Here is a 24,809-nt window from a genome sequence, read left to right on the forward strand (position 1 = left end):
TATAGGTATTGTATTTATATATAGTTAAAATTGTTTAAAAAACCAACGGACACCTTGAAAGTGTTTATAATGAACCAGTTCCGAAACGGTTTCGGTGTTCGACTTTAGTTTCACAGCCCTGGTAAGTTCCGGTTCCACAAACAGCTGCGCTGGATTTTGTTTAGATTTTGTATATTGTTGATTTCACCCAGTAAAAAGCTATTTTTCGTAGATTTAAATAATAAGAAACACATTCGAAATGGATCCAGCACTGCTTCGCGAACGCGAGGCCTTCAAAAAGAGGGCGATGGCCACGCCCACGTGAGTACCGCCTTGTGGCCCTTCTGATAAAGATTTCTCCTTGAAGATTATATGCTATCCTTTCAAAATAGCGTGGAAAAGAAGTCCAAGCCCGATAGACCAGCTCCACCACCGTCCAGTGATGATTCCAAGCGCAAAATGCGTCCGCCCACGGCTCCCAAGCTGGATGCCACAACGTAAGTTCCTTGAAAGCCTTTGCAACGGCCAGACATGGGTCTTAACCACGTGAAACTCTTGCATTCCATACTTAGATACAAGACCATGTCCGGCAGTTCCCAGTACCGCTTTGGAGTGCTGGCCAAGATTGTGAAATTCATGCGCACACGTCACCAGGACGGCGACGACCATCCACTGACCATCGACGAGATTCTGGACGAGACCAACCAGCTAGACATTGGGCAATCCGTGAAAAATGTTAGCTTCAATGCATCAGCGCATAATATTTGGAAGGTTATTAAATCAATATTCCTCTAATTTAGTGGCTTGCTAGCGAGGCTCTGCACAACAATCCCAAAGTGGAAGCCAGTCCCTGTGGCACCAAGTTCAGTTTCAAGCCAGTCTACAAGATCAAGGATGGCAAAACGCTGATGCGGCTGCTTAAACAACATGACTTGAAGGGTCTGGGGGGTATTTTGCTCGACGATGTCCAGGAATCTCTACCACACTGCGAAAAGGTGCTGAAAAACAGAGCAGCGGAAATACTTTTCATTATTAGACCCATTGACAAAAAGAAGATTTTATTCTACAACGACAGGACAGCTAACTTTTCGGTGGGTTTTGAAAATAAACTATTAAAATCCAAACTAATCAATTATGTTAATTATCTTCAGGTGGACGAAGAGTTCCAGAAGCTATGGCGCTCGGCTACGGTCGATGCCATGGACGACGCCAAGATCGACGAGTACCTCGAGAAACAGGGCATTCGCTCCATGCAGGACCATGGCCTCAAGAAACCCGTTCCTAAGCGCAAGAAGGCGGCCAACAAGAAGCGGCAGTTCAAGAAGCCCAGAGACAACGAGCATTTGGCCGATGTTCTGGAAGTCTACGAGGATAACACACTAACGCTGAAGGGTGTAAACCCAACGTAGAATAAATACATTAGATTATACAAATAAAAACCACTCTCAATGGAATTAAGTACACTCGAAGCTGCAAGTTATATATTTGTTTGCCCACTGGCAATCTAATTGAGAATCCGCAGGGTCGAAAAATCATTGCTCAAGATTTATAGTAATAGATTGGTGTTCTGCCTGTGGCTTCGAATTTAAAAATATGACGCCCGGCAGAGGGAAAGATAATTAAAAAGCAAAACTATGTAATCTTTTCCTGACATTCCCCATTGGTTTCCACACCTGGCCCAGAATCGACGCTAGTTGGCAGATAAATTGGCAACAGGGGGAAGCCGTAGCTTTAGTCTGCACTGAACAGCAGCCAAGTTCAGTTGGCATCGATTTGGAATAACCTATATTTTGGTACGGTACGGCGCTGCCCAGCTTGTTAACCATTCTTTTTGTGTTCGGGTTGATAACAAAAATAATCTATCTATTGCACTCCAAAAATCTAGATAATAATAGAGTGCTGTTATACTCATTTTGTAATCTATTAGATTATCAATAACCAAAATTAACTACATTTAGCAAATATTGCTCATACGACACGCGTACAAATGGCTATTTTACAAATAATCGTTCTTCCTCACACTTGTTTTACACAAGAGTTAGGGTATTCAAAAGTGTGCTCGCAGGAAATCCGGTTCTTTGTTTACTTGGCTTGACTCTTTGGCACGGACAATGAGCTCTCGCTCGGTGGCAAAAACTTGTTTTGAAATACTCAATTTGTTTAATTGTAATTCCTCAAGCATTCGCCAGTTGGCTTTGAGAGTTTCTGTGCTGAGGTGGACGAAATGAAGTGGACGCGGACTGCACTTGGAGTGGCCCTGCTCCTGGCCCTGGTGTCTCAAATGACGGCCCACAGCTCGGAGTAAGTGATTAAACTTCGTATGTTATTAATGTACATATGCAGATCAGTCACTGACTTTCTCTTTGACTTGATTTCCCCCCATCAAGTGACTTGGTGTACGGTTACGAGTGCCGCAGTGGCTTCTGCCAGAAGGTGGAGCTAAGCGAGGAGAACTACGCCAAGGCCATCAGTCTACCCGTGTGCCGGCTCTTCTGCGGCAGCTCCATCGGGACCCTGTGGCCCAAGCCAACGGGTACTGTGCGTCTGGACACGTTGATGCGCCAAGTGGACATCTCCTTCATCGACTTCAATGTCAATGGAACTGTCCGGCAGCAGAAGCTATGGCGATCTGTTGAAAACCGCTTCATGGACATGCTGGACGCCCAGATCCCTGATCGCAAGATTCTTGCACGAGGTGGCTACCGTATGTCTGTGAACATCAATACTCCGGAAGAGCCGACTCCGGCCAGACTCACTCTGGAAACGGATGAGAGCTATATCCTGGACATTGAGACGGATGCTTCGGGTCATGTGCTGGCCAACATTACCGCGACCAACTTCTTTGGAGCCCGTCATGGTCTGGAGACCCTGGCGCAGTTGATTGTCTACGATGACATCCGCCGCGAGGTTCAGGTGACGGCCAATGCCACCATCACTGATGCTCCGGTGTACAAATGGCGTGGGTTGCTCCTAGACACCTCCCGTAACTACTACTCTGTGAAGTCCATCAAGAGGACGTTGGGTAAGGCATTGGTTCAGGAAAGAGGCAGGGGAGGGGTATATTTTCCATTGACTCTATGAGTATTCTATTTCCTCCTTAGAGGGCATGGCCATGGTCAAACTGAACACCTTCCACTGGCACATCACGGACTCGCACAGTTTTCCACTGGAGGTGAAGAAGCGACCAGAGCTGCACAAGCTGGGAGCCTATTCCCAACGACAGGTGTACTCCCGTCGGGACGTGGCCGAGGTTGTGGAGTACGGCCGTGTGCGAGGCATCCGTGTTATGCCAGAGTTCGATGCTCCTGCCCATGTGGGTGAGGGCTGGCAGCACAAGAACATGACCGCCTGCTTCAATGCTCAGCCATGGAAGTCTTTCTGCGTGGAGCCACCATGTGGCCAACTCGATCCTACTGTGAATGAAATGTATGATGTGCTGGAGGATATTTACGGCACCATGTTCGATCAGTTTAACCCGGATGTCTTCCACATGGGCGGCGATGAAGTGTCCACCAGCTGCTGGAACAGCAGCCAGCCCATCCAGAAGTGGATGAAGAAGCAGGGATGGGGCTTGGAGACTGCCGATTTTATGCGCTTGTGGGGACACTTCCAGACGGAGGCTCTTGGTCGCGTGGACAAGGTGGCTAATGGTACGCACACGCCCATCATTCTGTGGACTAGTGGACTCACCGAGGAACCCTTCATTGACGAGTATCTGAACCCAGAGCGTTACATCATTCAGATCTGGACCACTGGTGTAGATCCGAAGGTAAAGAAGATTCTGAAGCGCGGTTACAAGATTATTGTCTCCAACTACGATGCTCTGTACTTGGACTGCGGCGGAGCCGGCTGGGTTACCGATGGCAACAACTGGTGCTCTCCCTACATTGGCTGGCAGAAGGTGTACGACAACAGTTTGAAATCCATTGCCGGCGATTACGAGCATCATGTCTTGGGAGCGGAGGGAGCCATTTGGTCGGAGCAGATCGACGAGCACACCCTGGACAACCGCTTCTGGCCCAGGGCCAGTGCCTTGGCCGAACGTCTTTGGTCAAATCCTGCCGAGGGTTGGCGCCAGGCCGAGTCACGTCTGCTGCTACACCGCCAGCGACTGGTGGACAACGGTCTGGGTGCGGAGGCCATGCAGCCGCAGTGGTGCCTGCAAAACGAGCACGAGTGTCCAATTGACGCGTACGATGCACACGTTTGACCAGCTATTAAACCTTTCCTCTTAACGGTCGCTATCCTTATAGATGTAGTCGAGGCGGCGGGCGGCTGGGGTTAATCGTCCTGTTGCTACTCACACCGCTCTCTGCCTGAAAATAAAGCACAGCTCAAAAGTGGCCTTACGCAAGTGACTTGTCGTTTATTATGTTAAATATAAATGAGATTATTGGCCCTACTCTGCGCCCTATTCCGACTCAAAGTGCCAGAATCTGAAGGAATGAGGGAAATCCTTACAGCTTCGAAGATTCTTTCGAACCAGAACAGTAGCAGAGTTGTACAATTTATGCTTTAATGTGGGGTGAGGCTTTGCGAGTGTTGGTGTCCTTGGCCTCGAGCATAAACTCCTGGACTCCTGAATATGTACGTATGAGTCTAGATACTAAAAGCAGCGTTCCTGTGTGCAATATTTTAGATGGAAGCTCTACTCATTCCACTCTTCCTCATTCCGTCCAAACTTGTAGATCAAACTGGCGAACAGGATGAAAACATTCTGCATCAGCAGAGCCACACCAAACCAGCCGTCCTTCTTTTCTGAAAACGATTAGTGGGTGCAAATCAGCTTAGGAATCCATAAATCTTCGCTTATTCCTTACCATTGTTGATGAAGTCGTCGATCATCACCCAGATGGCGGCTATGATGGAGGCAAAGCCCATTAGGAAGCCCACAAGCAGCCAGATCTTCGCTATCCTGGCGCCGGACTCCGACGAGTTCTCCTCCGAAATCTGCGCACATAACAAAAGGAGTGAGTCACTTGTTCAATGCGCAATGATAAGTGGGTGCTGTCTCTTACATGTTCGCCCTTCACTGCGTTCACCATGCAGAAGCTGATAGTGCCGAAGATGCCGATAAAGACATGTCCTGTGGTAATCTGGTGCTTGCCGTCTATGGACATAGCGTCGATTAGAACCCACCATCCTGCAAAAAACTAAGGAGAAAAAGTTGCACTGTCAGGCGTGTGGCTCTTTGTCTGCGGTTGTTACTTTACCAGAAGACCGGCAACTATGGAGGTGTTCCTGTTCCTGGACGCCTCGCCTGTGAAGTAGTTCGCAACATTGTCCAACACGCTCATTGTTTAGGGTTTAAAACGTAATTCAATTTGTTCTACGCTTAAATCTTCTTGTTTGGACGCACAGGGTTGTCTGTCTGCAGGTGAATACAGGATTTCTTTACTGGCTGTCACATCACAGTTTTAGTATTTAGTGTGTTCACACTGGAACCGCAACAGCAACATTTACTTACTTTTTCTGTCGCACAAAGTAGTTATGTTACGTACAGAAACTTATTTTTAATTATATTTAGCAAGTTTTAAAAATATTCAACTGTTTTATTTAAAAAATTTGTATTAAATACTAAATAAATAAAATAAAATACTAATCAAAGAACAACCATCTGTTATCTGTTATGCAGCTGTGTGAATATCCCGTTTTTGTTTTTTTTAGTACGTTAAAGCCACGACAGAAAGTCCAATACGGTCACACACAACTTCACGTTTTACTAAATTTAATTGATTTCTTTATTATTTAACAACCGATCGCAGCGACACGAGTGGGGTGCGTGTGGTCAGTTATAGAAAGAGATTGAGAAGGAATCCTTACCAGAATGCTAGTCATCAACACATGCAGAGCTGCCTCCAGATTGGCGCTGCGAAGCCTCAGTTTGCGATCGCCGATCGCAACACGCACTTTCTCGACGGGATTGGCTCTGAAAACGAAAGATGTGTGAGTATCCCCCACCCCATGATCACTACATTGGTAGCTCCACACCGCCAGAGCAACGTAAACATTGACCAATCTTTGTTTGCAGCGTTAACATAACCTTCGTGCGTGCCAACGGGGACAAGATCAAGACGTCCGGAAAAGTGGGTGACTCCCTGCTGGACGTTGTGGTCAATAACAATGTGGATCTGGATGGCTTCGGAGCCTGCGAAGGCACCCTGACCTGCTCCACCTGTCACCTGATCTTCCAGACTAGCGATTTCGAGAAATTGCCAGACAAACCGGGTGATGAGGAGCTGGACATGCTGGATCTGGCCTACGAACTGACGGACACCTCGCGGCTGGGGTGCCAGATCACCCTGTCCAAGGACATGGAGGGCCTGGAGGTCCATGTGCCCTCCACCATCAATGACGCACGTGCCGCGTAGATAGACACCACCACTGTTATAAATTGTTACAAATTTGAGTGCTAATTCGCTTTAGTTCAACCTAGATGTAGTCAATCTTTTTGAATGAAATCGTATGTATTGTCCCAGGGACACAAACCTCAGGCGGCTATAATGGATACACGCATAAATCCGATTCCAGATGCGGATTAGCGTGCGCTGTTGTTTTTAAAGTGTGTAAGCTCAAAGGGATTAGATCAATATGTAAATATGTGTTTGCAATAAATTTACATGTATTTTCTTACTTTTTGTTGAGTGCATTGAACATATTGGAGATGTTTTCTGGCGCAGAGATCAATTTTCAATTAATATAAGTGCCTTTATCAATGATACAATTTATATTTTTAGTTATCACCTTAGTTCTGCGTGTATTCATGACTCCGCAATTGTGCTTGGCAAATAAACAGGCACAGGTCAAGATTTTCCTTGGTATCATTGTGATGATGCAGTTTTTAAAGGCGACTACAAAAGAGTGTAGCATACTTTTAAACACAGTTTCATTATAATCAACGAATTTGGGCTGGTAACCATTACCTGGCAAATTCCAGATCAATAGGCTTGTACTTAATCTTTCTATATAGCTACCGAGCATATGATAATGCAAAACATTTTATTCTTTTAAGACCATTCATTCGTTTTGCCAAAGTTGTTTTGTTTATAACAAAACTTCCAGTCACGACCAAAACAAAGGCTGTTATCAATGCCGCACACAAACATTTCATCACACTGATAAAGTTTGCATTACGAGTAGTTTTTCTTATCAGTGGTTCCCATGTCAGGTAATAAGTACTATTAGATGCCATTATAACACTTGGCGCTTAATAAAAGTAAACTTTTTATTATTTCGCAGCTATCAAATAAAGTAATAAATAAATAATTTAATATATACATTTGCTATATTAACTTATTGTAAACGATTTTCTGCTTTTCCATATTTGCCGCTTCTTTACTTCGTTTGTTTTTATTTTCTCGATATTAACTTGCATATTGTAACATTCGAGGCTTATCTGTCCGATCAGATGGCCTCAAATCCCTCGTAGGTATAACTGAAACTTAACAAGTCTGACAATTCAATTTCGCTTTGCCTAAAACTAGGGAAACATATGAAGGATAGAGCGTAGTGGTAAAGTAGGAAACCATTTCAAAGTGGCGGATTTGGGATCTCAATAAATAACCGAAGAATAAATAGTTATAGGATAGGGTGCCTATGAAGGATGGGTTTGGAATGAGTGTTTCTGAAGTGCACATAAAACTGATTTGGTTTTCTGTTCACGCCGATCGGTCGCTGATGATGGTGATGGTGATCCTCTGGCCCGATTACAGATCCTTAGTTCACATAGGCCATGCCCGCTCCCTTGCGATCGAAGTGGCGCACGCGGACGAAGAGAAAGGCGGCGACTAGAGAGGCGACTGCCAGTACGAGCAGCAGCATCACCAATCCTCCCACAAAGCTGGGCACTGACATGCAGATGGTCTCCGCATCCGCAGACCTGGCCGACTGGATGACCACCGTCTCGTTACTGGCATTGCTGTTCAGCGCAAAGTTCACGTCTCCGGGCGCCACCACCTGAATGATCCGGCTGGTGTTCACATCGGTCATCTCCTGCGCATTCCGCTTGTAGATCCTCTGTGGCTTCACCACAATGTCCATGGTGTCTCTGCGCCGGCGCACGCCGCGCAGATCGTCCAGTCCCTCCACGGAGCGGGGTCGTCCTCCCAGGGAAACCAGGTTGCCACCGGCACTCAGGTCATCCTTGCGCTTCACCGTGCTGTACTGACCGCTCTGTCCTGGCAATGGTGGTGGCGGCAGACCGAGTTCGTTGCTGCCAGTGGGCTGAGGCTGTGGCGACTGGGAGCTGGCTGGTCCGGAAACGGTTCCCGAGTCGGCAGTGGGCACTGCCGCCGAGGTCTGAGCCTGAGGCGAGGGCACCACATCCGGTTGGTTCTCAGAGTAGGCTCCAGTGGCATCGGAGGCAGGGTGACGCGGATCTGGATAGGCAGCTGGTGGCAGAACTCCGGGGCCGCCCAAGGCGAAGTCGTTCCTCTCATAGGCCTCTGGCGGACCATACTCCTCGGACAGACCGTTCGCGCCAATCTGGGGCAGGCCGTACTCGCCACCTGGCAATCCGGGTCCGCACTTGGGCTCGGGGCAGTTGTAGCGGCATACCTGGATGACGCACTGGAAGTGCACATTCATCGAGTCGGGGAACTTGAAGGCCTGGAAGTAGGCGAAGCTAACCACCGATGCGGACGGCCCGAAGTTCTTGATCTTCTGGAACTTGCTCATGATCTTCGGCCTGACAACGCAGCCGTTCTGGTCCACCAGCTGGATGGGAGCCCGCTTACCGTCGTGGGCCACACAGTTGCGCACCAGCATATCGAATTTGTTTTCATCATCCTTAATGGCCAGCACCATGGTCATCGTTTGTCCGATCTTGACAATGCCCGAAACCTCGGAGGCCCAGGGTCCCTTGCCCACCTGGATTTGCATCCAGCACTGCAGGTTGTCGCCCAGGAAGTTAGCGGTCACCGCATGCAGCATGTCCACCTGGAAGGGCCTGAAGGTAACGGCCTTCTCGTAGAAATCGTACCAGGTGCAGCGCAGCTTCCTAGCCTGATCCCACACCTCCTGCACATAGGGATCGTACTGGATGATGATTGTGTTCTCCACATAGCTGCCCGATGGCGTGGGCGCTCCGTAGCCGGCGGCATTGTGATTGGCCGAGCTGGTCATGCCGCAGCTGTTCAGGAAGATCTCGAAGGTGGCGCTCAGGTGGCCGGTGCCGGGCTTCAGGTGCACGCAGTGGGGATCACTGTAGAATCCCTTGGAGAAGATCATGCCGTAGAAGGGCCGGTCGAACTCGATGTTCACCCGCATGTGGGTCTTCTCGCACTGCACCTGCAGGTGTTTGATCTGCGGACTGTCGTTGGTGCTGGCGAGGGGCCATGCCTCCTCGGACACATCGTTGGTGGCTCCGGTGCTCAGTGGTCCCTGGGGCGCTCCGTAAATGGGCGCCGGTGGACCGTAGCCGGCCCTGTGTTCGAGGGGCAAGGCGGCGGACTCAATGTGCGATGCATCGCCATGCACCGAGAGGTGCTGTGGAAAGAAAAAAAGGAAAAAAAAAGAAAATGCATTAGAAAAGGAAACGAATCCAGTTCATTTTGTACAAAATTCTTACAATTCGTTATTCAGATAGATAGAAATAGGAAAGTCTCTCGATAGACAGAAAATCCAGCAACGGAGCGTATGAGCAACATGCCTTGATGTCATAACTAAAGTAAATCATACGCAGCGTTGCACATTTAAAATTCATATGTGCCAACTCGAAAGTTTTCCTCTTATTTTTCAAAACGATTCCAAAACACTTCGCCCCATATAAGCGTTTCGATTACAGGCTGGGTTATGGCTCAGATCACAGGATTGCGGAAAGCACTCGTTTCGGGTGTGCCTGGGCTATCTTTTCCGCGATATAATTGGATTTGGGTTATGCAATAGCAATCTCTGCCAGACACCGAAATCACTCTCGACGACATTTGGCAAGAAGCGATGCGAAGCGTTGAAAATTGCACGACAGCTGGAGTATTTCAAAACGAAATGGTTGACAGAGCGGCACGCTTACCAAATTTTAGAAATACAAAACTAAAAGCTTCAAATGCAGTTTAACCCATTGCGTAAGACAACGAAGAAAGAGCCACGCCCCTTCCTCCGTAGGGCTTTGTCACTTTCTTTCTTTAGGTTTGGCTGGGGCTTCGCATCTGGCTCGTAATTTCATGGGTTTCTGGCTGCGCACGGGAAGCGGATGTATCTCAAAGTCCGGCGGGGGCCCCACGAAAACCGAAAGTTAAATCCAGCACGATGACGGTGTGGATTTTGCTGTGGGTTGCTGCTGTTGTGTTTGTTTATTTATTATTATATTACTGCTTTTTTACTTTCGGTGGCTGGTGACCACGCGCTGAGAGATGTCGTGAGATGATTTTGAAAGTGAAATGACCAAAGGAAAACGAGCTGGCCATCAAAAGAAGCAACGTACCTAATGGAAAAATAGAGAAACAAAAACACAACGTCTCGACTATTTTCTTTTTTGGACATTCCACGCACTTGGCGATGGAGATATCAATATAAACACATCTATCGATCGATGGGATCGGACCGCATAGGATCGCCTCGATGGCATTGGTAATTTTTCTTCTCTCTTTTTTCGACGTTCGACGCTTTGGAGAAAGAAAACTGACAATAAATAAATAATAAAGCAATCTCTGTGAATTAATGCGCCATAAACAAGAAAGTCAAAACTGGTACAAATCAGAGCATAACTGCAATTTCTTCGCCGCCTCAGCACCCAGACACGCAGTTGGTTACTTGGATACTTGGATACTTGGACACTCGGTTGGCCATCCAACTGGCCAACAGTTGCTTTGGCCAGTTTGCGTTTGCGTTTGCGTTTGAGTTTTCCTTGACGTGATTGCATCGGCTAAACTGCGCTGATTGTGTGAGTGTGTTTCTGTTTTCCATCGGCCTCCAGTGATTGATGCGCTTTAAATAGCCCACTGAAGGCTGCCTCTTTTCGAGGGGGAAGAAAAGAGTTTTCCTTGGACATGCTTATCAATCGAAAGCGTGCGGCAGCCCCAAAGAAATCCGCCAAATTTATGGCTTTTCTAATATTGATTGACAGTCCATCGCGCTGATGCATATTAGAGGTATTTAAAATTTTTAAACTTAATGCTTCGTTAGCTATGTAAGCAGTCATGTTGCTGTCATATTCATTTATTTAACTAACCGTAAATGACTAATATTTTTTATATCCACAAGATACATTGTAAGATTGAAAACTCTCCTTTAAGACAATGTTAACTCACCCACTGTGAAACAAATTCCAGTAATAATATATGTACGTTCCCGCTTCGCCCCTCAGCCATTAGTTTCTACTGTGAGGTTTTCTCTCTCTCAGCTAGTTTTCCATCTCTAATTGCAATGATTAGCAAAGTGCCGTTTAGTTGCTACATTTTCCGCCATTCCTCACCAGCAGCTCTCTCGATTCGATATTGATATTGATCTGCCAGCAATCCGCTATGTGCATAGTCTTCTGACTTCCCAGCTTCCCAACTTCCCAACTTCCCAACGTCCAACTTAAGATCCCAGTCAACTCAATCCGTCAATAGGCACTCGCAGTGATTTGCATTCGAATCGCTATTGATCGAACGGTAGTCTATCTTTGAGTCGAAAGTGAAGAGATCCGCTACAGGTTGGGTCTGCATACGAAATGAGCTGCTCCAAAGTGGGCCACACCGCAGAGATCTTCTAACTGTACGACGCCTCATCGAAGCGATGCCCAGCACTTTCAAATGGAGCTATACTCGTACGACAGCTATAGGGATACCACCCACTGACTCACCTTTGTGTTGAGTACCAGGCACAGGACTATGGCCATTAGGCTGCTGCGTCGCGTCAGGTGTGCCATTTTGGTCTGGTTGTGTGTGTGTGAGTGTGTTTGGCTCGAATTGAAATTCCAAATTGACGCCCTGGAAACCAAAAATGTGGATTTTTGGATTTCGCTACTCGGCCTCGCTCTGCGGCTTTCTTCTCTGCTGTATGATTTTTGGTGTGGCGTCTGCAAGAAAAGAAAGGGGAACAAGGGTAAACAATGCGTCCGATTTGCATACGAATATTTTTTGAGGCCAGTTGTAAAGGCGCTGTTACTTAGCACGATCTGTAATGCCGTTAGAAAACACTGTTATCGAACCACGCAGCTTATCTCACTTATGCATAATGCTCAAGCAAAATCACCCCGTTCGGTCACACATATACACACGTATATATTTTCGTAGATAGGCGTTCGACTTTACGGCCGTCATTAAGCGGCCAAATTAATGGCCACAATTGCCCGTTTGCAGGCTTATGGTGTCAGTTGATACACGCGCTGAGAAAGAAAACTGCATTTGATGTAAAGCAAATGAAAACTCGCGCGCACCAAACAGGAACCACTTTCTATTTTCACTATAACAGTACTCCGCAAGCTTTTGGCTTCTTTCAATCCGAATCCGACTACAACATACGAATCCGAGTACAAATGCGAGTCCGAAACGCCAACGCAGCGTCTGGTTTTCCACACAGTGGCTGCACTTTACGACCAACCATTAATTTTCGACTGTTTTCCTTACGTTTAACAGTCGCACTCTAGCATGACTTGGCCATCGGCTTAACAGTGGCCCGATCTTTAGCAGTGGTCTTGGCCTGGCTAACAGAGCTCAGATGTTGTTGTATGCCTTTTTTTTGGCTCTAACGATGCCGAATCCGATGCCGACGGTGCGCCTGCGTCCGAGTGCCGATAAAGACTGAAGACTGGAAGACTGAAGACCGAGAGACTGGAAGGCCGAAGACTGACAGCTTTCACACAGCCGCCGGAGCGATGGAAAAGTAAGCGGCTGCTCTGCCTCGAACGCATTTCACTTGCTCTCCCGCTTCTTCACCCTATTGTGTCTTTGTTTTTACTTCTTAGTTTTGTTTTTGGCTCTAACTTGCAGACTTGGGTTTTTACTTTTACACACGGGATAAAGAGTGTGGTGCCCAGGTTTTATTCCGAAAAATAACACATGTAAATGGGTTTTTAACAAGCCGCGGCCATAAAATCCGCCGAGCAGCCGCTGAAAACCGGCTTGCTGGCGTTGAGCAAGTGTACCATTAACCCACTGAAACAGTAACGGATGCCACTAAACTGGCTGACAATTGTTTTTGGCAAAAGGAGCGGGCTTGTCGGGGATTGGGGGAGGCACTGCGGCTGTGACCCTTCGGCTGATCGGATTATGCAATCATGGTTTTCTAATTTCAAATAACCCAACTGCCTAGCCTGCAAGAACTATTCCCTTACTCATTTTATGATACTAGAACAGAACAGTTGGCATTGTTTTTAACTAATTGAGAATATATCACAATGTATTTGTCATAAAAAAACCTATAGAAATATTGACAATTTTGAAGCTCTCAAGAACATTGAAGTAAATGATAACTTTTCGTGACCATACAAACTAAGTTTAGAAGCTGCACTCAGGAAATGGGTTAGGTCAGTGCTGATAATAATTAGCGTTATTTTTACTGGCAGAAAACATCGTAAAATTACCAACGCAGTCTCGGATTTTTTGCTCATTTAACGGCGCTTTACCCATTTATTTGGCTAGATATTTTGAATTTGATTTTCTCGGCCACTTTCTTCCCTAGCAAATGGCCAACAATTTGCATATAAAACTAGAAATCTTTGGCAATTAGCAAAGGCGGCGAAATTTTGTTGGATTTCTTAGTTTTGTACCTAGCTAATTGCTGGCACCCCAACCAAAATTTCTTATCAAGCGACTTCAATCGCCACCAAAGAAGCCAACGAATCTTTCTTCAGCAGCTGATGGAGCTTGTTTAAAGCTCATTGTTGCTGCTGTTGTTATGTGTAACTGCCAAATGGAATTGTTTATTGTGGCTGTTTGGCAAGTGAAAGTTTTTCACCGCCTTCTTCATTTTTTTTCTGGCTCTGCGAGCCCGCTTCTTACAGATGCCGCATATAAGGGCATATATTTTTTCTCTTGTTTTGTTGCCAGCTTTAATTAACACTATAAAGTTATTTGCTCACATATCGCGGGCGAAAGGTGCAACTGGGGACTTTTGTTTTCAGCTAATTAGCTTACGATCTGGCTTCAGCATTTTTCATTTCTCTGCCGGCAGTCATATATTTACAGTATCGGCGCATTAAATCATGTGAAAAGCGCTGGCAAGTGAAAATGCAACGAAACTAGCTGGCTGATGGCTGGTGGCGATGTCTCCACTTGGCCGATTGATTGAATGACAATGCGTGACGCTATATAAACAATATGGTGCATGGTATATGGCAACTGGCCACTGGCCACTGGCCACTGGTCCAGTGGTCCATTGTAAACTAGGTGAACCACTGCTGCACTCACATAACTCGCGGTTGGATTGTTCTAATTCTCGGTAATTTACGTGGTTTACATTTCGGGGTCCGCCGAGCCGGATATCGATACGAATCAGACATCTCAATGGTCGTGTGTCCCCAGGACTCGATTTGAATAGCCGGCATTAGCACACGACATTTCCTGCGAATCAAAGTCAAATAAAGCCAAGCTGGCACTGTAATTTCTCTGATTGTAAGGCACTTTTCACACATTTCAGCCCCTCGGGCTGGTCTAATTCGATAATAACGCTCATTGGTTCGGTGTACTATTTTCATCTGCAAAATAGCCTTGTAAGGAACACATATAGAGACTCTCATTCATTGACATCGGTTGTCAATTAAAAGAAAACGAAATTGCATTTAATGCCATGGCCGAGTAATTATTTATCAGCACTCGCTGCATTTATTTTTTTGGTTTTGGCATTTGCCAAAACGGCTGCTTGCAGTCCATTAATTTAATTGAACGCTTTCACAAATCCCCCGTCGAAACTAAAACTCACTTCTTTTTCGTTTTCATTCATCTTTGGCGTTTTGCAGCCCCGGGGAGTAAGGCGCATATAAATACGTCTCTATATGTCTTCATATACGTCTCGGATATTTGCTTAATTGAGTAGCTGACAAATTTGCTGCTCTTGACATGGGATAGCTGATGTCTGGAGATTCCTAAAGTTTCTTAAAAAAAGCTCTATAGATGACAGAGGTGCGGTCGCCACCGCAAACACTTCTTTGGTTAACAAAACAGAACATGGAATGGAGTTTTATGCGTTGGAATGTGTTTCGTTGTTTGTCGATCGATTCCAAGAGGCGGTTGTTGCTCGGTAAAAGTTTCACTATTGCAGATGCTGTGGAACTACTTTTAATACACCGAAAACAATAATATTCGGTCTTAGTTTCTGTTCATTTTGTAAACTTGCTTTAATTATTAAGTGCTTTCACGGAACGTGACATACTACACGTTAAGATTAGTTGATAACAAATATGAAACGAACTCATAGAAACTTGAATTAAGTGATCAGATCTAAAGGGCAAGTGTGCTTCAATAAATGTAATAAATTTAAAGATAGCAGTAACTCTTAAGTCTTAGAGCAGTTTTCTAAATGCACAATTTTGTATTTTACTGTAACCATTAAAATTGATGTGCTGTTAAAAATAATGGTTAAGCATGCATAAACATTAATTAAAAGATAAGCTGTTCAGGCAATGTTTGTGCGCCTCTATCACATACATTTTTAATTGCCCAATGGCGTTAGTAAAATATATTTCGTTTTATAACGCGCTTCTTGCAGTGCAGCATTTCGAAATTGTAACGGTAAGACCAGCGTTTCCACTCAATTTAATGTCATCTGTGGCTGCCGCGGCTTTTGCGGCCATAAGCGATCGATATTATTTGCCATAGTGGCATAGAAATTGAAGTCGGCCCCCGGCTTCCAGATAACCCCCTTCGATCCCCCAGCGGATCATGCGTAATTAACTACACATGTCGATATCACGAGCCTCGGATGCTGTGAAAGTGAAATTTGTTCGCACCGCCAGCGAGCAGCAACAATGGAGAAGGAGTGGGGCAGAAAAAGCGCAAAAATGTTAACAGCCGCCGAAGGTTTTTCTTGTAAGAGGGCAATTTACTTTCGTTCACTCGCGCATGTGTGTGGTTGTGTGAGTGCCTCAGTTAACTGTCTTTTTTATGGTTATTAAGTAACTTCTTTCTTACAGATAAACAGATGGCAGCACAGGGTAAACCGATTAGCTCTGAAGCGTGCTCGAATGTTGAAAGAGGTCTTCGCTGATGAAATGCCCATATATGTTTCCCCACTAATGTGATTTTCTTCCTATATCTTTTAAATTTGCATCGGTAACTGTTTCAGTTAGTGGTTCGTAAATTTAATTGCACGATTAAATCGGTTCGGGTAGCTGGAGATACGTTTAATGGGGCTTACAAATTCGGTAATCGTTTGGTCGTTTCTGATTATTTTGGTAATTTTGGAGTGTATTTCTTAAGCAATTTAAAGGTTTGCCAATATTTTGCAAGGCATGTGCAATTTTACAAGAAAAAGGTAGCAAAATGACTCAGGAATCGAACTGAACATAATTCAGAAGACTTAGGCAACAGACTTTCTTAAATACATACATAAGACTTTGGCAGTCTTCCTTAAATACAAAATACGTAGCAAACTTCCTTAAATACAAAAGTCTTAGGCAACAAACATGCCAAAAAACAAAAGACTTAGGCAACGAAACTGCAACAATATAGGAGGAACCCGCAGTTTTTCGCAACTTAAGACGGGGCTGGCGATAAGAAGAGCCCCACAGCCCGGACATTATGTAAAATAGAGCAAACAATTAATTTTCTTTGCTCCACTTTGGCGACAAGGCGACAATTAGCCAATGAGATAAGGCGAAGGCGCCCGCAGACTTGCCTCAGGTGTTGTCTGAGTGGCAAATGAAAGTAAATTGTGGCAGCCGCAACTTCGACGGCATTCCATTCACTTGGTCGTTGCTGTTGGGAAATTGCCTTGCTGCGCCGCGCATGTGCGTACAAATATGATAACGCAATTTATCGCAAAATAGGGAAAGTGAATTTAGAAATGGGCCTCGCGAGCAATTTGCATACTGATATGGCACACTGCGGGTTGAAGGCCATAAGGAGTGCGAAATATGTTAATTGGGAGGAAATTGCAATCATGCCAAAGGAAACAACAAAAATAGCGACGTAAAAGGCAATTTTCGCAAGCTATAATTAACTGCGTTTGGAGCTTAAATATTAATACTTATTTGAATAATTATTGTACGACTTGAAAGGCTTTCTGTTAACAAACAACTTTTTTACAAAACGACCTCTTATAAAATTGCTCAACTTCGTTATGATATGCAATTAATTATTTTTTTTTACAATTTCTCCCGGCTTGCAGTGAACCATAACTTTTCCCAAAAAGAAAAAAGGTCCGAAAGAGTTACGAATTACCGTTACCTGCTAACTGTTTCCGTTAACTGCACAAAAGTTGTGGCAAGTAACCCCTCGCGGATCATTAGTGGAATGCCGTTAGCCAGGATCAGAGATGTAGATGCAGATAAAAGGAAACAAGACAATTAACATAATTCACAAAACCCCATATTCTCCTGCCCATTTTGGGTTCCTTTTGTTGCTGGCCATTTGTACTTTCCATTTCTTTTAACGGTAAACGCGAAATCCGCTAAAAAACGACTCCACTTGCAAAGGTGGTTGCATCGGATCGCGATCGGATGCCATTGAATGGGCAGAACCGGTTGCCGGTTGGCAATTTGCCATTGCCAGCCCAACGAAAGTAAAAACTCAAGGGCTTGCACTTTTTGCCCAAGTTGTCCGGTCCAGTTCAGCGCCGATCGGTGAAAGAACGATGGAGGTGAAAGAAGACGGAGGGTGAAAGAAAGCAACTTAAAAGCGACAATGTGATCAACGGAGAAAGGGGCAAAAGAAAGGGGGGACTGAGCTTAGCTGCAGGCATATCCTCTAGTTGCAACTTGCAACGCATCGTTAGCCGAAGCCAACTCGAAACCGAAGTTGCAGTGGCAACCAGCATTTCGTGCACTTTCAGAAAAGGCAAGTGCAATGTAATTTAATTTTTTTTACTAATTTAAAGTAAGAGAACATTTTATACATCTATTTTTTTTAAAGTTCTAGCGAAATACATAAAAATTTGTAATTTGGGCACTGCATACATTGTTTTGAGATATTTATGCAATAATATATCATCATGGTTTTTTCTCCGTGCAAGAAACAGATCCAACGAAGTTGGCGAAGCCCAAGCCGGTTGCATTTTGCTCTGAAATAATTAGTGACCCAATTTCGGGCTGCGGCGGCTGTCGCCACGGAGCGGCCTGTTCCGCTTGCCTGCCCGTCGCACCACTGAGCCACCACCACACCACCACACCACTTGCAACTTGCAGATCGCAGTGGTGCAAGCAAATTGCTCGACTCTGGGACTCCGCTCGTTGGTGTGTTGGTGTGGTGTTGGCGTACTCGTACTTTGTGGCATGCATGCAAAGAAAGTGGTTTTCATTTCTTTTCAGCGCACCGCTCTGCCACACATGCAGTTGCTATATACCATAAGATACGTTACTTGAGATGTTTCGTTTATGTTGCTCGATCTTTGGAGTGACTCTCGTTGAGTTAATGCGCGGCTCAATCAAAAAAAGTAGAGGAACAACGAAATACGAATGGATCTATGGGCGGGCATTGATTTGACTGATTTTCCATGATAATTTCAAATCAACTTTGATTGCGTCTAATGAAGAGCTTTGGGTGCAACTTGAAATGGGCAGTGACGTGCAGCGGATGGTGCCAAATGAGATTTTGTGGTCAACAAGCCGAAAAACGCTGAGCTGGCTGCCGAGATTTAGGGGGTTAATAGAGTTAACCAAGTGAAAAGGAAAGAAATCAAAAGAAATGGAAGTGAATTGAATTATTTCTTGTGAATAATTCATTTGGCGGTATCATTAAAAGTGGATTGAAAGTCAAGTGGGTTTAATAAAGAAAATTTAGTTCTGCTGAAGAATGTTATCAGTTTGGAATTATTAGATTTCTTTTAATATATTTGAATTCTATAACTTCAATCTGTCTTGCATCCTAGATCTTGAATTGTAAGTTTTATTTTTGCAACTTCCATTTCATTTCATTTCATTCTTTTCTCTTGGCACCTAATGAAAATCGCGTTTTCACAACTTCTGGAGCTGCCAATGAAAGTTCGGTCGCTTTTCTTTTTTCTTTCTATCCCGTTGTTGTTTGACATTTTCACGCTGCCATGAAAAACTGCGTGAAAATTGCACAAGGCGGCGAGACAATTGCCGTTAATTTGAAATTGTCGCCAAGTCCCAGAGCCACAGCAACTGGTGGCTTTGAGTCAGGGTTTTCAGATATTCAGTCGAGAGCGAGAAACCAGTAATTATTGCAGCAAGTGGTGCAGCTTCTTTCACTATGAGAATGTCTGCGTCTGCGGCGTCTGTCTGTGTTGAATCAATTAAAAGTATTGCCAGGCGCTATGTTTGGGCAGCAATGACAAGCAGTGGCCCACACGGCGTATGAGCAATGCAACCCAGTTGGCCAAGAGCGCGCGTGCTAAGAGATCCCCAGATGCTCAGATACTATGTTGCATAGATACAGATACAGAAAGTATATCTGCTAGATACCATCGTGGTGTTTTTTATACAAGATAGAGCGTACCCAGCGAAATTGTTTTCATGTGCTGCGGCCCAAAGTGGAGCAGTTTTTGAACAAAGCAATTCGCAATATTAATCAACAGAGGAGCTGCAATACATGTGTGTATGGAAAACTCAGCGAATGCAAGTGCAACTGCAGCAGAAGCAGAAGAAGAAGCCACGACTGCGAATGAGAAGCGGCACAAGATAATTTCAGACTTTCATTCGCGCGAAACGCGATGAAATTTCACCAGCAGAAAAATCAGCAACATGAGACACACAGAACGAGTGCCGGCTACTGCACCACCGAACCACTCGAATCTCGTTTCAAGTGGGTGGTTGGGTGGTGGGTGGCTGGATGGCTTCTTTCTCTGGCCAATTGAAAGCTTTGAGTATGCAAATCCAAATTAAGCTTAATGAGCCAAGGGTTCCACATCAGTTTTATCCGCTTCACGCCTCAGCAGCTCCCCAACTATTTTTAATAATAGTTATATTTCCGCATAATGCACGACGACGAAAGTTGCCGTGCGTTTTTGGCTTTCTTCTGCACTCATTTTTTTTTAACGAAAATAACAAACATTTACGGGTATTCTCTCTTTCGGCAAAGTGATTGCAACGCTTTTGTAAGCAAATGGAACTGTGGGTTGAGTGTTTGAAGGCTTTTTACAAGTTATGTGAATGCGCCAGATGTTTAAATGGTCGGCAGACAGACCATAGACAGTTAGGTGGCCCACTGCTAATGCTGATCATTAATTTAGTTTGAGGTGTGAAGTACAATAGCTCTTTTAACAACTTAAGAGCAAGTCCAGAATTTTTACTTATTACACAGAAAGTGCAATAGAGCCTTACAATTTTACAAATAAAATACATGTATATACTGTTTTAAATTATTAAGTTAATATTTAGATAAGTATTTGTCATAAAACATGTTTGTAGCTTAGTTTTTGCTTCATACTTTAAATGAATACATTCCGAGCAAGTTCGTTGCCAAAGTCTTTTGCTTTCAGTACTAGTATGTTTTGAAAATTAAGGATTAAGGATTGTGTCATAAATTTCCTTTATACTTAGCATCGCAATTCACTATATTTATGACTCTATAAACCTAATTGTCTATAAACCTATTGTATTATACCATATCCTGTGACACGTAAATCCGTTCATTGATCCCTAAACTGGGTTAACTCACTTGGCAACCCAGTTATTTTTCACTTTCGTCACACTTTCTTACCTTTAGTCAGTTTAAATCCTTAGCATTGGGTTCGGTTAATCCCTTTCAGCTGGAGTCAATGGCACAGCGGCGGATCACGATTGATTTTTTAAGTTGGGTGGAACCACTGGAATCGAGGATTCGAATGTGTTCGTTGCACAAATTTGAAACAAGAGCAAGTCTCGAGTTGCTCACTTGATTTTGTAGCTTGTTTTTATATTCGAAATTTCCAAAATATATTCCAATTGATATAGATTTTCGATTCCGAGCACTGCGATCACGGAACGAGGGGACGCGCAGCGGACGCGGAGGTGGCTAACAGGACGCGACTGGAGAGACAACTCGTCGCTCACAAAGTTGAAATGAAAATGCGGCCCGGCCATATCGCTAACCAAGATTTTATATCGCGTGAAAGTTTTGACCCCTTTACCATTGGAGCTGTCGCTCCGCTCGAGCGCCCGATGCCTTGAAAAGCGGCGAAGAGAGCTCACGAAGATTGGAAGACTCGCTCTTTTGCTCGGCAGCACCTCGCCGAATGCAAAATATGCCGTTTTCGGGTATTCCAAAAACAAGTTTTCGGCCAACTTTTCATTTCAGGCCGCTTTCTGCTGCCGCTGCTGGCCACCTTTTTTCTCTTTCTCTTGCGGTTTTCAAGTAAGTGATATATATGAATCCAATCTTTTTTTGCCTACCGTCTGCGTGGTGTCAAGGTAACTGGTGACGTAGATCGGTGGTGGGGGCCTACCGGATACCGAGCGAACTACCTCAACGATTGCCTAATTTCGATTGTTATTCGAAAAGGGTTCGCGTCCGGCTGTGAGTCAGCTAACGGCTTTTAGGCGACGCTTATTATTCTGGCCAATGCATTGGAAAATTAAATTATGATCGCCAGCCGCTTATGCAATCCCTAATGACATAATGCACACTTAACGGGCCACGAGGTTTGTTCAAAATGGGCGGTGTATATTTTAATTTTATTGACTTTGTGTGTGAGAAACGTAAATAAATCTAATTCGGTTATCTCTGAAGCGTATAGAAAATGTTTCGATTTTAATTGAGTCATTTACGATTTCAAGTTCGTTGCCTAAGTCTTTTGTTTCTAGGGTAAATAAATTTAAAGTAAATCAACTAACAATGCGTTGATTGTGCATCTGGAGGCATTATTCATGCATATTAATATTCCCTGCTGCTGTAAGAATAACTTGTGAAAGTTTCTTATTGTTATTATAAACAGCTTGAAGAATTTGTAGGTATTCAATACAATGTATGAATGTTAATTGCAATATTTTGCAATGAACTTGATTTAAAAAAATAGTAGATCAATTTTGGGAATATGGATGAATTTGCTGTTTTTCAAGAAAAAATATCTCATAATTGCCTAAATGCAGTAATAATTTTTTAAAAGCTACCTAATCATTTGTCTTAACTTCTTTCAAAACATAATTTTACAAAATTAAACTCCTACCAGAAAAATGTGCCAATTTTTGTCATTTAAGGTTGTTTCCACCATACTTAATTTAATGATTTCAGCCCAATTTCCAAATGCCTTGGGGCTAGTAATTTCATCTGCCCATTGCACAACTCAAGCAACTAAAGAAAAGCAAACAACTTTGTGCCAGTTTCCTAGCAACAATTTGATCAATTTGCCAAAGTGCAAAACGCAAAAGTAAATTTGTCGCCCGCCACTCTCGATTTTGCACAAAAGAGATGTGTCTTTTGGACAACTCCACAAATTTCCGATGATGAAATGGCATAAAAATGCCAATTCCAAGCGGGCAAGTGAAACGAGCGGGCACAAGCCAAAAAAGTGATTAAGTAGAAATGCCCAAAATCCGAGATAGATACAACATGGTTGGCCGCCAATTGGCCCAAGCCGATCCCAAAAGCTAAGAAAGTAATCGCCGATCGCTATGAACTTTCATTTAAATATATATATCCACAGGTACGCACCTTGGCTGCCCAAGCGATGACATCGAAAGAAATCGAAAGTTCCGCCTTTTGCCTTCGGGTTTCGATTTCATTTAAAATCGATCTCGGCCAGGGCACGGCAACGCCCCGGATTTGGATTTCCACGCCCGGAGTGAATCACTCGCAGCTGCATGACGTAGATCCTCTGGCACAGCCACATGAGCTGGTATCATTATCGCCCCCAGTTACGCTTCCAATTCGGAATTGGGTCAGGGACGTGCCTGGCATGCTAATTGCACAGCGTTCCGTCTCGGCTGACGCACTTGTACGTGGGCAGGCCCTCATCCAGTGGCTTCTTTTGGGCTTACATTCGTTTCTAGAGAATTGAGCAACTTCTGGGCCCCTATTTTGAGGCTCAGGTCGAGCGAAGTTGGGAAAGGCAATGGTTTTCGGCTGGAGAACGCGGTCATGATGCAATCTTTCTGGGGAAAGTGAGGCAATGCCAGAAGAAGTCGAAAATATTTCATAATAAAATTAAATCAGAGTTTATCGTATGAACTGGGTTAATTTCCATAACTCAACTTATATTAATCGGATTTTGAAGTGGCATACCTCTAAATGTTTCTGGAGCAATTCTCTAAAAATCTGCATTCAAATTTAGAATTTTATTTTTTTTTTAATTTTTCTGATGTTTAGATGTACAAATCCAAAAAAATTAAAAATGTCCCAAGCCGAAGTTCTATTCTTATTTTAAGTTGAGTTATGTTGAGATATCCGCTGAGTAACGGGTATCTGATGGTCGAGGAACTCGACTATAGCATTCTATCTTGTTTTTTGTATGAAATGAACTCTTAAACAATATGGTCTAATGAGGCCCGAACTTAACTGTTACAAAAACCCACAAAAATATGATGCTACAACGCTTAACCACCAGTCTAAATATTTTCAAGCTTACCAGCTGTCGAACCTTTCCTCTCTTATCCATTTCACCTCCTAAAGTAACAAAAATAATCCCGGCTTCATTTAGTTAATTTCGTTTCATTTTTGTGAAGATAAAAACCAGTTGCTACCACATATTGCACAACACCCCTTTTCTTTCTTTTTGGGTGCCGCTAAGTCAGTGCAGTTATAACGGTGCACAATCTGGGCGCTTATTGTTTATAAACAAATTATTGTGGACCATGTCCCGGCCCAAACAATCATGTCAATCATTATGCAAGTCCCACTCCGGCCGCAGCTGCATCCCCGGGCCCGGTCATCGAGCTCGAGCTCAATGGAATCGCCACGCTTTTTACTTTCCATTTCTTTTGTCAGTCGCTGGGCTACAATTTACTGGCCTTTTTTCCACTGTTTTTCACTGCTCACTCCGCTGGGGGCTTTTCCGTTGGGCTGGCGACAGCCCTAAATCACAATTATAAAGACAATGAACCTGGGTCTTAGAGGGCAACTTGATGATGGGCAGCTTACAGGTGTACATAGGGCAATCATCATTTTATTAACCTTTTGTATATAGCTACAGATATGAACTGTGCGCCAAGTTATAAATTAATCAGTGTTTTGGCCAGAACAATTGAATAAGGCATAATGTGAATGGGTATACCTCGAATAGGCAAACAATTTTTTTTTAATCGGCAGGAAAGTGAGAGGAATAGTTACCTTGGACCCTTTTCTCTTTCGGGCTAAAATATTATGAAAAATCATGTTAAATTGTTCTTATTTTTGAACAAAATCATATCCCAAATGTTGTCTATGAGAATAAAAATATATAAACAATGAGCTGCGACTTTCTTTCAGTGTGCGCAAAACATGTCAATTGATTTTGAGTTTGGTTTCGGTCCACGCTCGAAGGCTGCTGCGCCCTTTTTAGCCATTTCTTCGACTTGGGCTGCATAAATGGCGCTTAATTATTATTTTATGCATATGACTTGGGCCGGGATGGGGTCGGCTTGAAGTCGGATGGAGTCGAGCATGGACGGAGCCTGAGTCATGCGCCATATATCACTTTCACTCGCAAAAAAAAGACAACACACAACTAAGAAAAAAATGGCATAGCAAAACGGCAAGAAATCTCAATCGGGCAACGAAAAGCCAGACGCAGACAGCCAAAGGCGTGTCTGGGTCCCAGGAACAGCAAAAAGATATATACGAATATGCAAACATGTAGCGTTACAAGCCGATCTGAGCCGATTTTTTATGCGATCCTCC

General features: G+C 44.2%; 5 protein-coding genes across 8 annotated transcripts; 3 read left to right on the forward strand and 2 right to left on the reverse strand.

Moving 5' to 3' along the window:
• The first annotated feature begins 95 nt into the window (after positions 1–95).
• LOC6543831 (general transcription factor IIE subunit 2) lies at positions 96–1,448 on the forward strand. Its single transcript, XM_001971845.3, has 5 exons — positions 96–300; positions 372–476; positions 552–714; positions 780–1,070; positions 1,131–1,448. The coding sequence occupies exons 1-5, from the start codon at positions 239–241 to the stop codon at positions 1,386–1,388; spliced, it is 879 nt and encodes a 292-aa protein (XP_001971881.1). The 5' UTR covers positions 96–238; the 3' UTR covers positions 1,389–1,448.
• A 268-nt stretch (positions 1,449–1,716) lies between these two features.
• LOC6543887 (chitooligosaccharidolytic beta-N-acetylglucosaminidase) lies at positions 1,717–4,337 on the forward strand. Of its 2 annotated transcripts, none has more exons than XM_015158339.2 (4): positions 1,717–1,772; positions 2,159–2,280; positions 2,367–3,001; positions 3,081–4,337. In XM_015158339.2, the coding sequence occupies exons 2-4, from the start codon at positions 2,204–2,206 to the stop codon at positions 4,187–4,189; spliced, it is 1,821 nt and encodes a 606-aa protein (XP_015013825.1). In that variant the 5' UTR covers positions 1,717–1,772; positions 2,159–2,203; the 3' UTR covers positions 4,190–4,337. The 2 variants fall into 2 exon arrangements, with proteins under 2 accessions (XP_015013825.1, XP_026833911.1); XM_026978110.1 differs by lacking the exon at positions 1,717–1,772 and having other exon boundaries at positions 2,060–2,280; positions 3,081–4,170; positions 4,233–4,337.
• On the reverse strand, positions 4,331–5,398 carry LOC6543888 (transmembrane protein 50A). Its single transcript, XM_001971847.3, has 4 exons — positions 5,193–5,398; positions 4,998–5,132; positions 4,800–4,929; positions 4,331–4,737 (listed from the first exon to the last, which is right to left on the reverse strand). The coding sequence occupies exons 1-4, from the start codon at positions 5,274–5,276 to the stop codon at positions 4,628–4,630; spliced, it is 459 nt and encodes a 152-aa protein (XP_001971883.1). The 5' UTR covers positions 5,277–5,398; the 3' UTR covers positions 4,331–4,627.
• A 232-nt stretch (positions 5,399–5,630) lies between these two features.
• On the forward strand, positions 5,631–6,556 carry LOC6543889 (adrenodoxin). The gene is made up of 2 exons (XM_001971848.3): positions 5,631–5,925; positions 6,011–6,556. The coding sequence occupies exons 1-2, from the start codon at positions 5,807–5,809 to the stop codon at positions 6,348–6,350; spliced, it is 459 nt and encodes a 152-aa protein (XP_001971884.1). The 5' UTR covers positions 5,631–5,806; the 3' UTR covers positions 6,351–6,556.
• An 841-nt stretch (positions 6,557–7,397) lies between these two features.
• LOC6543890 lies at positions 7,398–21,110 on the reverse strand. Of its 3 annotated transcripts, none has more exons than XM_001971849.3 (3): positions 20,718–21,110; positions 11,762–11,977; positions 7,398–9,465 (listed from the first exon to the last, which is right to left on the reverse strand). In XM_001971849.3, the coding sequence occupies exons 2-3, from the start codon at positions 11,825–11,827 to the stop codon at positions 7,696–7,698; spliced, it is 1,836 nt and encodes a 611-aa protein (XP_001971885.1). In that variant the 5' UTR covers positions 11,828–11,977; positions 20,718–21,110; the 3' UTR covers positions 7,398–7,695. The 3 variants fall into 3 exon arrangements, with proteins under 3 accessions (XP_001971885.1, XP_026833908.1, XP_026833909.1); XM_026978107.1 differs by lacking the exon at positions 20,718–21,110 and adding an exon at positions 12,528–12,739; XM_026978108.1 differs by lacking the exon at positions 20,718–21,110 and adding an exon at positions 12,179–12,198.
• Between the last annotated feature and the right edge of the window lie 3,699 nt (positions 21,111–24,809).

This window comes from Drosophila erecta, unplaced genomic scaffold, assembly GCF_003286155.1.
Source record: "Drosophila erecta strain 14021-0224.00,06,07 unplaced genomic scaffold, DereRS2 tig00000021-arrow-pilon, whole genome shotgun sequence".
Taxonomy (NCBI): Eukaryota; Metazoa; Arthropoda; class Insecta; order Diptera; family Drosophilidae; genus Drosophila; species Drosophila erecta.